This window comes from Bactrocera tryoni, chromosome 2 (assembly GCF_016617805.1).
Source record: "Bactrocera tryoni isolate S06 chromosome 2, CSIRO_BtryS06_freeze2, whole genome shotgun sequence".
Taxonomy (NCBI): domain Eukaryota; kingdom Metazoa; phylum Arthropoda; class Insecta; order Diptera; family Tephritidae; genus Bactrocera; species Bactrocera tryoni.
Window position 1 is genome coordinate 18,149,459 of NC_052500.1, and position 16,926 is coordinate 18,166,384.

A 16,926-nucleotide genomic window follows, 5' to 3' on the forward strand; every position below is an offset into this window, starting at 1 on the left:
AAAACTATTTAATATAGATCAGGGTAAATAATTCTGGAAAAAAAAAGAAATTCATAGTAGATTGAAACCCATCAAAAACGAAAGATAAAATAATAAAATATAACAAATATTAAGAGATAAATCTTTTACGGACGTTCTGTGGTAGGGAAAAGAAATGGTAGGGGTGTGGCTGAATTTTTAAGGGTTAGGAATGGTTTACCTCGATTTGCGGCGGAACTACAAGTCCTATAGAATGAAATTATATGGCAATGTTGTAGATAATATAAAAATCTATAACTTTTGTATACAGACTTTTTCACATAACCTCAAAACCTCAGATCGCCAGATCAATAATTACATTGCCCGCTTCAATTTGTTTAACGAAAATATTTAAAAAATTTGTAATAAAAAATACATTTTGGAACAAAAAAAGTTAGAAATAGAAAAATAAAAAATAATAATAACACAAATCTCAAGCGTGTGGCATACAATTACGAGAAAAGGAAATAAACTTTTATGGCAATCAAAAGGTTGACTTTTAATTTTATTGCTGTCAATCAATAAAAGCAATGCATACACTTGTGAACAATTCAATTGATTGCAATTTTATTGCGCACTTTTATAGACAATATTATGGCAGAGCATAATTGAGCGCTTCCGAAAGTGTCAAATAAAATATGCAGCGGCGTTTTTGTATAAAAATAGAACTAAATGACACAGGAAGTAGCATGAAGAATGTTGCATAATTATGACTAGCATAGGAATGTGGGTATATACATATATAAATATGTATGTAATTATGTGCATAAATATTTACACATAAATGTAGTTGACATTGATGAACATACCACAGTTATTAATGAATCGCTCGCAGGTGAACATATCACCGCACGTAGCATAGATGTTTGTATGTAAAGTAAAAAATGTCTAGATATTCATAATATATAAAATATATATGTAAACATATATGTATGTGTGTATGTATTATCAAAAATTCATTCATATGTTTAAACGTCATGCTAGAGTTCACTCACTTTTGGCATCATGCCCGCATGAAAAAAGCCGGCTAACTATGCAAATATAGTATAACAGCAAAAACAACAATAGTTGAATGCATATTGACAACTTAATACATATGTATGTATTTTAATGCTTAACTATTGTTGCTTAAACATTTTTAATGTATACAAGTACATATGTATATTGGCAGCTTTTGTTGGGCATATTTAATTATATTAGGTGAATTCAATAAGGAACTAAACTCCGCTCACAAATTGACTTCGCCGGCTCAGCTACCTCTCTCTGTACCCCACAACATAACTGGTGACAGGTGCATGTTTGTGTGTACACATGTTTTTCGATATTCGAAACCGTGCAAAACCCACTGTCACTCATTCGTAGCGCCACTCATTTAGTCAGAATGAATTTTTTTCATTTATTTTGTCTGCTTCTACGCCCTTTTTCCGCAAGCATATCACGTTCGCAGGTAAATTTCAGAGTTAGCATTTTAATACAGATTCAGACGGACATACTAAAATGTACAGATGTATAAAGTAGCAAAAACATCTAGTGAATACACAAACACACGCACATATGCTTGTATGAGCATTTATTACGCGTTGTGTCTGGCATATTAAGTGGCCACGTCTATAATAACGAAAATGCGTTATGAATTAGAATGAGCTTAGCCAAAACTGACAAAAACAAATATTAATGAATAATAGAATATTAAACAGTATTTTTTATGTTTTATTGTTATATAATAAGCGAATTCTAAACATGACTGCGCATTTTGCAAGTGATTTGCTGCACGCTTGCTTTGATTTAGAGTCCATTTTAAACAAATGGATTGTTTAATTGGAGTTTTAGATAGTGATCGGGCGTGTATAAGCACATACATAAATACATACATTCATATATAAAACGTATATAAAAATGTATATGTACATACTTATATAAAGAAGTTATGCGATCAAGGTTCTTATAGATAGCAAAGTTTAATGAACGTATAAATTTATGTGTCAGTAGAGGCATAGAATGTTCGAGATAAAAATAAATTCAATCTTAAATTTAGAATTAACAAGAAAAACTTTAACTCCAGCTGCGCCTAAGTTATAATGACCTTCATTTCTTATAGCATAAAATGGTATAAATAATTATATTTCTTGGCTTTGATCGGTCATTTTATAGGGCAATAGTTGTCTGGACCTAACAATGTGTTCGAAATTTGTAGCATTGCTTTGGGTAATAAACTGTGCGCAATTTCATGAAGATACTTATCTTGTCAAATAAAGAATTTTGCCATGCAAAAACTTCATTTTTATCGGTCACTTTGTATGGGAGGTACCACATATGCTGTAGTGCTCCGATATCAGTGCATATAGACAGAGACCCTTCAGTTATTGCATGCTGAATACTATATTAATTCGAATTCGACGCCGACATTTCAAACGTATCCTAACCACCTCTTTGCATGTCCTCACTAGTCTATTTATCTAACCTCTGTTGTTGTTGTAGTAACGTAGTAGGTTTTAAACATTCCGCAAACACTCCGCAATATGATTGAATCTCGTCAAACTACATTTACATACAACTTTCTTGAGAAAAAATAAGCGTAAAAGATATTTTATTCGCATAAAAATGTAAAAAAATCGGACTTTATGCGAAATCCCTTGATGAGAGAACACATTTTCAGTTCTTTTGTTGCCTATCAATGAAATTATTATTAAATTTTTTTATGGTTAATAAACGCTTATAAATAAACCATAGAAAAATGTATTTTAGCGAAGAAAAATATTATTTCTGATAAGCTAATTTCTGGATTGTGTAAGGTTAAGACGTTTGTGAGTGCTCACTTATCTGATTAAAGGCTCCATTTCATTGTTAATAAAAATGTCAAATTTAAATTTACTACAATCGAATTTCCTAAGTGTGTTTCTTCTGCAATAAATTATAGTGCTAATTAATATAAGAATTCGTTGTCATTGAACATTTTCTTATGTATTATATATGAAAAAATTAGGTCAAAATGTATTCTATTCAGTCTGCAGCAAAAAAATCAAAAAATCGTAATGAAAAATATGTCGAAATAGCTCCCAAATAAGTTGTTGGTTTTTTGAATATAAGTTCAAATTAAATAATAAGCACGTATTACTTATCAAAAATATTGCGAATTTTTACTTTTCTCATTAATAGCATATTGATTGGAATTGCATATTAATTATTTAATTAAATAAATACGATTTTTTTTATTATGAAAAATAAAACAATAGATTGACGGCAACCAAATTGTTTGGCATGCCACGTTTGCAGAATTTTTTTTTAAGGTTGCCACCTATTTAAAGATTTTCAGTAAAACCAATTGAAAGGTAAAAATAATACTATAAGCGTTTTAAAATAAAATATATAGAAAGTAATATTTACAAATAAAGAATTTTTTTTAATTAGGGTTGCCACCCTTTAGAAATTTTAACTCAAAAACGTTTAGAATGCAAACGTATGTATACACATATGTATGTGGGCATCATATTAAAGATATTTAAGAATGTATGCCACATTTGAAATTATTTTGAAGAAGGGTTACCAACTCTATAAATTTTTTATTTGAATTGAACTGTCACAAATACATAGTACGCAAATTAATTTTTTTTTAATATTTATGTGACAGATTTTTCTGAGAAAGATTGTGAGCAGAAATTTCGAAAAAATTATATTTCTAAGAAATGTACTCCTTGGCCCTTTTTGTATTCCGTACTTCTTGTCCTTGTATTCCTTGGTTGCCATCTTACGAGTTTTGCTTAGAAATCGCGCCCCCCTTCCCACTGGCTTTGAACCAAATTTTCCAAAAATAAAAAATGGAATGAGTATATACATAACTATTTCTGAAGAAAATTTTACTTATATAATATTTATGTATGTATATGAGATTCCTTACGCCGTCATATGCAAAAAATTGTTTGTAAACATGCACTTATAGTACAATATTATTTATTAATAGCAGTTCATTATTTCTGTTGAATATAATATAAAAATTAAAAATAAATTCCAAATAAATAAAGTAATTTCACCTCAACACGTTATTCCATGAAAAAATTGAGGCAATGAAAAAAATAATTATTTAATTAATTGTATATGGAAAAACTGAAAGAGGGAGAAAAATAATATACATATAAACACTTTATACCTTGAACACTTTATACCTTGAACAGGTTATATTAAGTTCGCCGCGAATAGTTGACTTCTGATCGAAAATATCGGTCAATATGTGAGATGCATAATTGAAACTCAGCGAGAATCTCTCTCGAACAATACTATGTCTATATGTCAAAACTGATTCGGGGCAATACTTCCCCTAGCCTGCATATACCTAACATAAAGATTTTCGAACTTCCTGACTTTATACCGCATATATTGTGCAATATGTGAAAATGAGAGTGTGTGTTTCACTCATAACAGTGTATCTTTGTGCCTAAAATAGATAAATTTGAGCGAAAATTTGATCTAGCCCCTATATACTATAACTAATATAAGGATTTTCGAACATCTGGCTGATTTTATTCTATATATGATTGGTGTTTTAGTATGTGACACGTTAATAGTATGTGGTATTGACAAAAGCGGATAAAATCGGTTCGATTCTACCCAAACTCCCATATATTGCATATAATGATTTTCGTTTTTCTAACAAACCTTATGTGTCTGAGTTATATATATTATGTAGATATATAAAATTACTTATATTTCGATTCTCTGTACGACGTTTTACACCTTAAACTGGCTTTGATTCTTGCAAGTTGCAACAGTATAAAATGTTCGGTTGCACCGGAACTTAGCTCTTCCTTACTTGTTGTTATGTATATTTGTATAAATATTTTCGTAAACAATTTCTTTGTATATTTTTTTAAAAACTGTTTGATAGTATCTTTTTTTATCTGAGTAATGAATAGGCTTGTAGTGTGACCACAGACATTAATAATCACACTTACATGTACATACGTATATACACGTATGCATATGTATATGTACATACATTGCATATGATGTGCTATAAAATCACAGGTGATACATTTCCGCTTTTATAGCGTACACGTTTTCGCGCTGTAAATTCTTTTGTTTCGACATTTTATTTATATGCAGCTGTAATTAAGCTAATAATTCAACAATTTAATGATTACAACAAAAAAAGGTAAAACAAACGCCACTATGGGTATATATACATACATACATACGTATACTTATACCTATATGCATATGTCTGTATGTATGTACAAGTATATTAATTACTTTATCATATCATTCATGCGCGTGCATTAATTAATGTACATACATACATATGTATGTACGAAAGAGTTACAAATGTAAACCACAAAAAACATATACATTCATTTGTACATATATATAGATTATATGTGCATCATGCACGTAATTCAATTGTGGCCGAGACTGAAATAGAGATTGAGAGACGATTATAGTAATTTAGCGGCTTTTAATTCTACAGAATTGGCTCAAATAACATTATGCGAGATGAACACACGCGTATACACATACATATGCACCCTGTATAAGTGTATATTAATACTTTTAGTTGCTGTTTTCGCTCTAACGCATCGTTTATACTAGCTGTTTACTCTGTAAAGTATATCTTTCACCACAAAACATGTCGGTATTACACAAAAAGAGTGTGAAGAGTCTTTTTTAACAATTAATTATATCAAATTCCATTACCTAACTGCCGATGTAAGCGATTATGCTCGTAATGATGTTATTGGTTTGCTTATGAAAAGTCAATTTAATAAAATCAACAAATAAAATGTTGATAATTAGTGTTGATTTGAAAAAGCTCGTTAAAGAGAAAATAGAAAAATTACAATAAAAACAAAAAAAACAAAAAAAACGTTAACTTCGGTTCGACCGCTATGATCCCTTGCAGAAATGCCACAAATACTAAAGCTTTCTTACAAGAACATGATTCCGATCGGTTCAATTTGCTTGGTAACTATATGCTATAAATATCGGATTGGCAATTCCCATAAATTAACAATTTCTTAAGGAGAAAAATTTTAGATGCATATCTCACACTGATCTTTTATATATGGTATATATTTTGTAGTCGAAAAAGTCTTTTCGTATTTCTAATCAAACTTCAACTTATTTTTTTATATTCATAACAATAAATAATTAAAGAAATATGTACCATTATGGTCGACCGCATTTTGCCATTTTTCCGCTAGAGACATTATTCCAACAGTGTAAAACTTCGATCAGTGCAAATCGAAATTTCCAGGACGGAAGCGAGCGAACCATTGCTGTGCCACACGAACTCATGCAGTATCGTCTCCGTAAACTTCACAAATTTCATTGGAGGCTTGCGTGGCATTGTTCCCTTTTTTGTACAAAAATTTCAAAATTAGCGAATTTTTTCATTATTTTCACGCATTTTTGAACAACTGTAACTTTTTTAACTTCCCCGAATTTAATTTTTTTTTGGTTGAATGAAGCTTAAGATCTCACCTTTTCAACACTATATGGTATCACACAATGTGATTGATAGCACTGGACTGCACGACGTCTATTGACAAATTACGAAAAGACTTTTCGACTACCCAAAATGTGCTATATAAAAGTGAGCCACTGCTGCAGTGGATGAAAAAAAACTCTCTACTTGAAGAAATTGTTCATATAAGGTCTATAATAAACGAACAGATTAAAAGCTTGTAGGTCCTTGCATGAAGAATTTGATAATGCCAACTTTTCTTCGAGTAATCTCCCAAGAAAAGTTGGACAATGTGGGTTTGAGAAAACCCAATTTAAAGATAAACTGATGGAGCTTTTTCAACTGAGCGTTTACAATGGCTTAAAACGTTTTAAAATGGTTTTAACTCAAAAACTATTTGAGATATCCACTTAAAATTTTAGAATCATTTATTTAAAGGTATAACCTCTAGAAATATGAAAAAAGCGATATTTTTTATTCTGACACTGAGTGTGCCTGTTAGATCGTCTAAACTAATTCCTTATAGCAAAATTTTTAGGATTTTCTGCTTGGTTAAATTGATTTGTTATGATAAGGGCCTTGAAAACCACGAGCTATGGTGTTTGTTAATATGTATTCAATACTTGAAAGTGCATAATTAAAAAAATAAAATTTAAGCACGTTTTTGTGATTTACAAGTAAAAACAAACTAAGGCAATAAAAAATAAAAATTATATTTTTGCGCCGAATACATAGAATTCTGCAAACACTGTTTAAGCAACCGAATGATTAACCCTGCAATGAATTCCTTAAAGAAAGGTTAAAAATGAGCAAAAATGTCACTGAAAAGCAAAAAAGACATTTTGAATTGTTTTCAAGAAAGGTAAAGGGGGTGCTACCAAAAAGCTTTAGTTTGTTGTAATAAATACTAATATTTCATTTTATATAATTTTTGCAACAATTTCATAAGATTATTTTATAATTTCATCCCAAAAACAAAATTTACAACAGGCGTAAAGGCGTTTGCTAAGCATCGTGTAGCCACAAAAGGGTTAAGTGAGTTATTATTCAAACTTAAACTTCTAGGAAATCAGAGTGTTCTTAATTGATAAACTGCATGGCAGTAGAACTAGTTATTCTAAAATCACTAAAGTCACGTGCAGCGATAAAAATCACATAAATTTAAAGGCATTCATACATATGTATGTACATAGATAGAAATGTGGATTGCCAGTCTAATGAGCTTACAAATTACCGTTCTAAGCTGTGAAGTTATGATATGAACTAGAAGAGAAAAATATTAGGGTGGAGCGTGATAGAATGTAATGATTACATTAATAATAAGTAAAAACACTATAGTCAACTTAGTCATGGATTTCTGCGAAAAACCTGATCTATCATACACGAAGGAATATATTTTTCATTTTTAATGACAACGCTTGTCATTAGCGCTGAAGCAATGTGGGGAAAAATTTAATACTAACTATTATATTTTATTTTCTCTGCTAACAATTTTATAAAATGAACTTAAAACGAAAGTCAGCAAGTCGTAGCACTTAATGAGGGTATTTGCTAAGTAATTAATTTTTTAGAATTGAGTACTTTGAAAGTGGGTGTAATTTTTTTTATATTTTATTTTTATTTGTTAATTTGTTAGAGTGCAGTAAATGCGTTTTTACAATCACTTCACTTTTTTGCGCAACGTGCGCTTCAAATGATTAACTCCGGCAACGTGCACACTAATACATATGTACATAGCATACATACGTAGAAACACAAGTAGTGGCAGATACTGGCAGATGTATATTTTTATTTTCTGTTAATTTTTAAATTTTTTAACAGGAAATATATATGTATATACATACAACAATATATATAAACCAAAACAACAAAGCAGACAGGTGGCAATAATTATGTAAATTGACTTGCATTAGAATGCGCCAGATTAAGAATACACATTTGCGGTTATTATTAAGTAATTATATAATACAAATCACAGAAAGCAAAGCCAAAATAAATTCGAAATTATGAATGAAAACCACAAAGCTATTTTCTTTTTTTAATAAAAAGATGTTTTAACTGCGCAAACTGAATCAAAATTTGTGTGAGGTTGTTTGTTGACTTGAATGTGTAGGTGTAAAAAAAAATTGTGGTAGTTTAAAATAAAAATTCAAAAACATACATACAAACATTACCGAAACTATAAAAAGCTTTGTTGTTCATATTTTTATTGTAATATTTTCGAAAGTTTATAAATCCACAGAAAAATAATATTTTCTAAATTTAGGGAAAAAAAATTTTTTTTAATTTACAATAAAACCTAAATCTGCAAACTGAGATTTTGAAGCACTTTTTTATGTATTAATCCTCACAAGGCCAACAATCATTTTACTAATCCATATTAGGAAGAAAAAACGCTTCAGTTCATTCAGCTTGTGATGAAAACGATAAATAGAAACAAGTAAGGAAGGGCTAAGTTCGGGTGTCACCGAACATTTTATACTCTCGCATGATAAAGTGATAATCGAGATTTCATTATCCGTTATTTACATATTTTTCAAATACCGTATTTGTGTAACGTTTTATTCCGCTATCATCATTGGTTCCTAATGTATACAGAGAAAGCATCAGATGGAATTCAAAATAGCGTTATATTGGAAGAAGGCGTGGTTGTGAACCGATTTCACCCATATTTCGTTCATGTCATCAGGGTGTAAGAAAATATTATATACCGAATTTCGTTGAAATCGGTCTAGTAGTTCCTGAGATATGGTCTTTGGTCCATAAGTGGGCGAGGCCACGCCCACTTTCAATTTTTAAAAAAGGCCTGGATGCAACTTCCTTCTGCCATTTCTTCCGTAAAATTTAGTGTTTCTGACGTTTTTCGTTAGTCGGTTAACGCACTTTTAGTGATTTTCAACATAACCTATGTATGGGAGGTGGGCGTGGTTATTATCCGATTTCTTCCATTTTTGAACTGTATATGGAAATGCCTTAGGAAACGACTCTATAGAGTTTGGTTGACATAGCTATAGTAGTTTCCGAGATATGTACAAAAAACTTAGTAAGGGGCATGGCCACGCCCACTTTTCCAAAAAAATTGCGTCCAAATATGCCCCTCCCTAATGCGATCCTTTGTACCAAATTTCACTTTAATATCTTTATTTATGGCTTAGTTATGACACTTTATAGGGTTTCGGTTTCCGCCATTTTGTGGGCGTGGCAGTGGGCCGATTTTGCCCATCTTCGAACTTAACCTTCTTATGGAGCCAAGAAATACGTGTACCAAGTTTCATCATGATATCTCACTTTTACTCAAGTTACAGCTTGCACGATGGACGGATTTTGGACAGACAGACATCCGGATTTCAACTCTACTCGTCACCCTGATCACTTTGGTATATATAACCCTATATCTGACTCTTTTAGTTTTAGGACTTACAAACAACCGTTATGTGAACAAAACTATAATACTCTCCTTAGCAACTTTGTTGCGAGAGTATAAAAAATACGCTATGAACTAGTCCCCCACACAACGTATTAGTTAGATTTGAATACAAATTCAGAAAGAGTCGCGCTCAAAAAACACTTCACTCAAGTGGGTAGGTCAACATAAATAGTAACAATCGCCTATTTTGCAGGTCGGCAAAGTTTCGAGGTACTCTATAAGTACTTTGAGTCGATTATTTTTATAGTAAGAGGAAGTATAGAAAGCCGGAGTGCGGACCGTTAATCTGCTAAATCTAACTTACTCCCACCTTATATTTCTACCACGGGACCACTGAACTAATCATTACTTCATGGGAGAGAAGAAGACATTTAAGTCACCTGTATTGTAAATGACTCAATCCTAACATAATTAGAGCTGACGCTTCGCTAACAGCTTTCCATTTTACAGAGGATTCGCACATAAGTGCTGTCATATTTTTCCGTCGGCGCCACACTGGCAGCATCGTTTTATATCCTTGAATTTAAGTCTCGAGTTCACTGTTACACCAACTTACTTCAATTGTGGCTGCTAAGTATCTCACATTATCCTATGTTGAGCGATATATTTTCTTCATTCTTCCTGGAGCTTATGAGCAAAAGTTCTGTTTTCTGCTCAGTGAGCTCTAATGGTAGCAAACCATCGGCGCAAACTATGTATTAATGCAGTTGATATATTCGTAGATTAGATTCCATAGTAGTGGGCCTAAAACCGAGTCTTGCGGTACTCCATTAGAGATAGTGCAGCTCTGCTAATCCGCCGGCCTTTCGGATTGCTAACTCCCAGCGGTTTCTTATTATGCTTTCGTACACTTTACCAATCGCGTTGAGCATGCTGATTGACCATCTGTCTATATATACACAAAATAGTCACTCAATTGTTGAGATATCGATCTTAAATGATGCGCTTTTCTTTGCAAGAAGTTGCTCATTTATTGGATTCGTCGATATTGGCCCACTATAGCATATGGCTTTCATACAAATCAAGTGATTGCATGAAAACCTTTTTCATTTGTCAAGATATCTTCAATAAATTTGGCATTAATTATTGTCCAAGGCAGCGGTAAAATCTACGAACATTTTATTTAAATCGGACCACTATAATATGTACATATGTAGTTCTGCAAACTGACCGTTCAAAATCAAGTTTAGTATCTTTTGTGCTATAAGAAATGCTTCAATGAACGGATACAGCTTCAAAGAATGTAAATATGTCAAATTGAATTAAATTAAATGTAAATAAATATTCGATTACAGACGGTTATATACATACGTATAGAATCAAAAAATCTGTCTAGTAACATATGTACATATGAACAATTACACGTTCATACCAGTGATTTGCCATTTTAATTTCATGTAATTTGCCTTTATTTAACCCAATTATAAATGTATGTATGTAAGTAGCATAACTAGCGTGTCTGCACATTGCACGTACCAAATACCTAAGCTACAACAACAAAAATAAGTGCATTGTGCTAATGATATTCTAAAATCGACACAATCAAAATTTGCATTTTCATGAAGCAAGTTTACTATTTATGCGAATAGAGACAGGGCAAACCTTCAATGAGGTCTTTTAACTCAAAAAAGCAAAACCGAAACAAATAATAATAACAAAAGCAAAAAAAAATATAAAATAAAAAGAAAAACAAAAAAAAAAATAAATAAAAATAAAATTGAGGAGCTTAACTTGTTTTATGCTTTTTTATAATTTCATTCAATTAGAGGTCTTTACCCTAACGAAATCAATTACAATAAAAAATTAAACATACTATAGTATTTTATGCATACACCTCTAGTATATAGTATGTATGTATGCACATACTAGAGCGGGTTGCTTTACAGGAAGCCAATAAACCGAAAAATCGCGTATGTGGGAAGTGTTCTGCGCATCATTCTAAACAACTTTGCCTAAGAGACTTTGGGTCTAAAACCGATTTCGAGTCTGCAATTGAATTAACCGTATGGAATTTAATACTTCGGTGCATTTTAATATTTTATTGATCATTTGTCGAAATCGATCAGATTGTACAACTATAACATACCGATATTTCAGATTTTTTAAACTTTGCCTTAAAAATCGCTGGATCGAAATCTACAGACTCTTAGGAAAAGTTTTTCAGAATGATCCAGAGATTTTATAGAAAAAAGTCGATCCACTCTAATATATACATATGTATTTATGTACATATGTACATATGTATGTAGTTGCCAAATCATTATCAAATTATTTGAATCGTATTTAGGCTGCTTTTCGCGTAAATAATTTAGTAGTCTTCAATAAAATTTGTTCAGCCTTTCTTTTCCCAGACGTTTTTCCATGTTTTTGTCTAATGTGCAAGCACCATATCTTCAAACATATAGTACATATATAGATATATGAAGAAAGACTTCAACAAAAGCATTTTAATTTTGTATTAAAAATTTTTTTAATTAAAAAAAAAATAAAAGAAATTAAAATTAAATTTGTATTTAAAAATTTTTGAATTAAAAAATAATAAAAAAATTTAAAATTTAATCACCAGCGAAAATTAACAAATAAAATTTTAATAAAAATTACAACAACGGAATCAAAAATAAGAAATTTTATAATCATAGAAAAAAATTAAGTTTTTTTAATTTTTAGAAATTTTCAGACCTTTCAAATTAAAAAAAAAACATGCATTCAAAATAAAAAAATAGACACATGCATTAACTCTCAAAAATTTTAACAACATCATGTTTTGGAACAATTTGAAAATTTTCTCCTACGACGAGCTTTTTTGTGAGTGAAAATTAAACCAATTTCGAAAGCTTCGTGAATCATACGGTTATTTGTCTAAGTTTGCAGAATTTGAAATTTATATGATTGTACATTACATTTTTAAATTTAATGAAACTATTTGTTATAAATCGGATTTTTTCGTACCTGAAACTATGTCAGACAAAGAAACGCTCAAATACTTCAAACTGTTTAACTGTGATTAGTTTACAACTGAAATATTTTAACAATTTCCAATGAATTTAGGCATTCACTAACATTCTCTACGTATTCTCTCACTATTTTAACAGTAATTTCAAATATGGTCTATTGAAATTTTCAATTTGATTAGCTCATCAGAATATCACAAAAAACATTTACAATTCAATTACTCACTCATTGAGCGCACAGATTGTCTAATTTTTTTGCTCCCCCTTCGTTAATTCGATAATTTGGCACGAATAGTGTTGATTGTGTGATTGTTGTACACTTCATTAAATTTAATGTGAAATAGATGGCGTACATTTATTTCCGTAATTACACAGTGGCACGCAAAAAATCGAAACAATTAAAAAGCTGCAGGGAAAAGCTCATTAGTAAAGCTTTTTTTGAAATAGGGATGCATATATTACTTATAATGACAAAAAATTGTGGATGCGCAAAAATATTTTTTTATGTCGCAATATATCTTGCAATATTTTTCATTGATCTCTCAAACTGATACCCAACTTTTGATGAAAATATTCTAGTCATATGTTATTGTAGGCATATTTCGTTCCACCACTGTATGTATGTACTACATATTTTAAATTGAGTGGGGGTTCAAGTGTGGTCTACAAAAGTGACAACTAACATGCGATCAGTGAAGCATGCGATTTTAAGTAGAACAAAAAGGTTTTTTTCCCCAAGATAATTAAGCATTTAACTACAAATTTAGTATAAGTAAATTGAATTAGCTGAGGTTTGTGATTTGTTATTGAAGACAATTTCAAAATCGGACAATTTGATTAATGACCTATTGAAAAAAACTGTCGAGAACATGAGTCATAACCTTGAACGTAGTAGAAGTCTAGTTAATTCATTCAATAATATATTTAGTGCTTCCTAACCGCATACAGAATTCTATAGAAGGCTACTTCTATCTAATTTCGTGGTAGATTAAAAAAAGCTTACATATGACAGCTATTAATAACAGGGCAGCTTTATGAGATTAGGGACCGATATAAGATGAAATCTAGCAGTTTTTAGAAGTATATTTAAAATCTTTAGAACACCTCAGAATATGTACATACATGTATTAGGCGAACGAAAGTCGAAAGCCACAAACATGAGAAAAAACTCAAGCAAAACTGTTGTAAGCGTCATGTCAATTTTTTTACTAAACTTTAAGGTCTAAAACTACACTCAGCCGAGAATTTTAAAGTAAGCCTAACTGCAATTTCCTTATTTATGCTAATTAAACTTCAAATATATAATAAATAATATTAATTTAATTTTTTCTCATTTTTTGATTTCAGTTTTCCTCGTACCTCAGCGCGTGATCCTTTCGATCATGGGCTTTTTTGCCATACTCAATGCATATACGATGCGTATATGTCTCTCGGTGGCTATTACCGAGCTAGTGGTAAAGAAAAATTACACAGACGAAGATGGTAGCTCGGCGGTATGCGTGGCCGACGATTTGGACTCGGAAACAAGTGTAAGTTTGCGATGCGTAGTTGCATGAAATAAATCATCAGCGTATATAATGTATATAATTCTTACAGAGTGGTGGTGAATATGAATGGTCAGAAGAGTTACAGGGTTATATTCTTTCATCCTTCTATATTGGTTACATTTTGACGCACATTCCTGGCGGTCTATTGGCGGAAAAATTTGGTGGTAAATGGACGCTCAGTTTGGGTATACTGTCCACAGCTTTCTTCACCGTCATTACACCGCTCGCCATCATTCATGGTGGTGCGACTTGGCTAATTGTTGTGCGTATTCTGATGGGCATTGGTGAGGGTACCACCTTCCCGGCTTTGAGCGTATTATTAGCGCAATGGGTGCCGATTAAAGAGCGTGGCAAATTGGGTGCATTGGTATTGGGTGGCGGACAAGTCGGTACAATTTTGGGTAATCTGTTGTCTGGTATACTGTTGGACGCTTACGATTGGCCTGTGGTCTTCTATTTCTTCGGTGGTATCGGACTTGTATGGTTCGTTATTTTCGTAAGTAGACTGCCGCCATACAAACTTTTGGAGCATATGTATATATGTATTTAAAATAAAATATTCTTGTATTTACTTTTAGACTTTCCTTTGCTACAGTGACCCAACCACACATCCCTTCATCAAACCTAGCGAAAAGGAGTATCTAACCAAACACATGGGTAGCATTGGACGCAACAAGAATTTGCCACCCACACCATGGCGCGCCATATTGACCAGTTTGCCAATGTGGGCTTTGATATCAGCACAAATTGGTCACGATTGGGGTTTCTATATTATGGTTACTGATTTGCCCAAATACATGGCAGATGTTATGCAATTCTCCATTAAAGCTAACGGCCTCTACTCTTCCCTACCTTACGCCATGATGTGGATCTTCTCGTTGGGTTCCGGTTTCGTTGGCGATTGGTTGATTTCACGTAAAATCATGAACATCACGAATGTGCGCAAGATGATGACTGGTTTAGGTAAGTTAAAGTGTGGTTCGTTATTGTACGTTGTCCATAAAAATATTTAATGTTATTCTACTACTTTAGCTGCCTTTGGTCCAGCGATCTTCATGGTTGCCGCTTCATATGCTGGTTGTGATCGTATTGCTGTCGTTTCACTTTTCACCATTTGCATGGGTCTTATGGGTGCTTTCTATGCGGGCATGAAACTTACACCGCTCGATATGAGTCCCAACTATGCGGGCACATTGATGGCGATCACCAACGGTATTGGTGCGATTACGGGCGTTGTTTCGCCAACACTGGTGGGCTGGATGACACCAAATGTAAGTTGAAAATGCAAAAAAGAGTAAATAAATCTATCGAAGTAGTGGTCATACAGAATGAAAAGACTGTAAATCTGGCAACCCAGACTGAGCTCAGCATTTAGGAGAGATATAACCCTGTCTAGCTGTAAAACTGGAACCCCAGACTGAGCTCAGCTTTTCAGCATTTAGGAGAACTATAACACTGACTGCCGAAGCGCAAAAAAAGCTTGGTATGTCAACAGACTTTATACGAGATAAAGGAAAACTCGACAATGAGATCAAGCTCATGAATTGACACTCATTTGTTAAAACATTGTACGAGTATTGAACACTATAAACAAACTGTTGTAAAATTGAAACAGAGCTTCACTAAAGTATAAACGATTTCATAATATGACAGAGACTTCATCTTCGGATCATTTCGTCTATGACATAACTTCAGTCAAAACATAATCAATTCAGAAACCGAATATATACCGAAATTTTGTTTTTATAATACATCGTAGCTTAAAGATATATAGGAAAGCAAAGAAATATTCCGTACTTACATTGTTTTTATCCTTTCAGGCCTCGCTGCTCGAATGGCGTCTTGTTTTCTGGGTCGCTTTCGGTGTGCTTGTCGTCACCGCCATTGTGTATGTGATCTGGGCGTCGGGTGAGGTGCAAGATTTTAACGATCCACCACGTAGAATCGATTTCGAAGCAGAGGAGAAGGAGAAAGCAGCTGTTGCAACACAACTTGAAAGTAGTGAAAACTTACAAGATGCGCGGAATATAAAAACAACACACACTTAGGTTGTGTATGTGAGTAATATGTAGTAGCATAACCGTACTATAAAACGAATATGTACGCGTGCACGAAAACTGCCGACAGATCTGTTGAAGAAAGCAAAGAATTTACAAATCAAATTCTAATTATAAAAGTATTTATTGTATCTATAGTTTAAGCAAAAAATGCAAAAAGTAGCAAACAACAACAAGCAGACAACGAAAGTAACAACCAGCAAAGAGTATTGATTAATTAAAAAAGAAATTAGAGAAAAAGACAATGAAAACAAAATTTTTAAAAAAATTAGTAAAAAAAACATATAAAAACATAAACAAAATTTAAAAAATTTAAATTAAAAAATTAAAATTATAAAACTTAAAATAAAAATTTATTTGAAAAATTAAATTTATAATTAAAAATTTATTTGAAAAATTAAATTTATAATTAAAAAATTTATTTGAAAAATTAAATTTATAATTAAAAATTTATTTAAAAATTAAATTTAAA

General features: G+C 31.9%; 1 protein-coding gene across 4 annotated transcripts in view; it reads left to right on the plus strand.

The window, feature by feature from the left end:
• The window catches only part of LOC120769734 (putative inorganic phosphate cotransporter), a 32,942-nt gene extending 16,262 nt beyond the window's left edge, over positions 1 to 16,680 (plus strand). For all 4 annotated transcript variants that reach the window (XM_040096884.1, XM_040096885.1, XM_040096886.1 and 1 more), the window contains exons 3-7: positions 14,198 to 14,379; positions 14,447 to 14,893; positions 14,976 to 15,360; positions 15,430 to 15,668; positions 16,218 to 16,680. In XM_040096884.1, the coding sequence (XP_039952818.1) occupies positions 14,198 to 14,379; positions 14,447 to 14,893; positions 14,976 to 15,360; positions 15,430 to 15,668; positions 16,218 to 16,445 (1,481 nt within the window). In that variant the 3' untranslated portion in view covers positions 16,446 to 16,680. The remainder of the gene's footprint in view (positions 1 to 14,197; positions 14,380 to 14,446; positions 14,894 to 14,975; positions 15,361 to 15,429; positions 15,669 to 16,217) is intronic.
• The last annotated feature ends 246 nt before the right edge of the window (positions 16,681 to 16,926 follow it).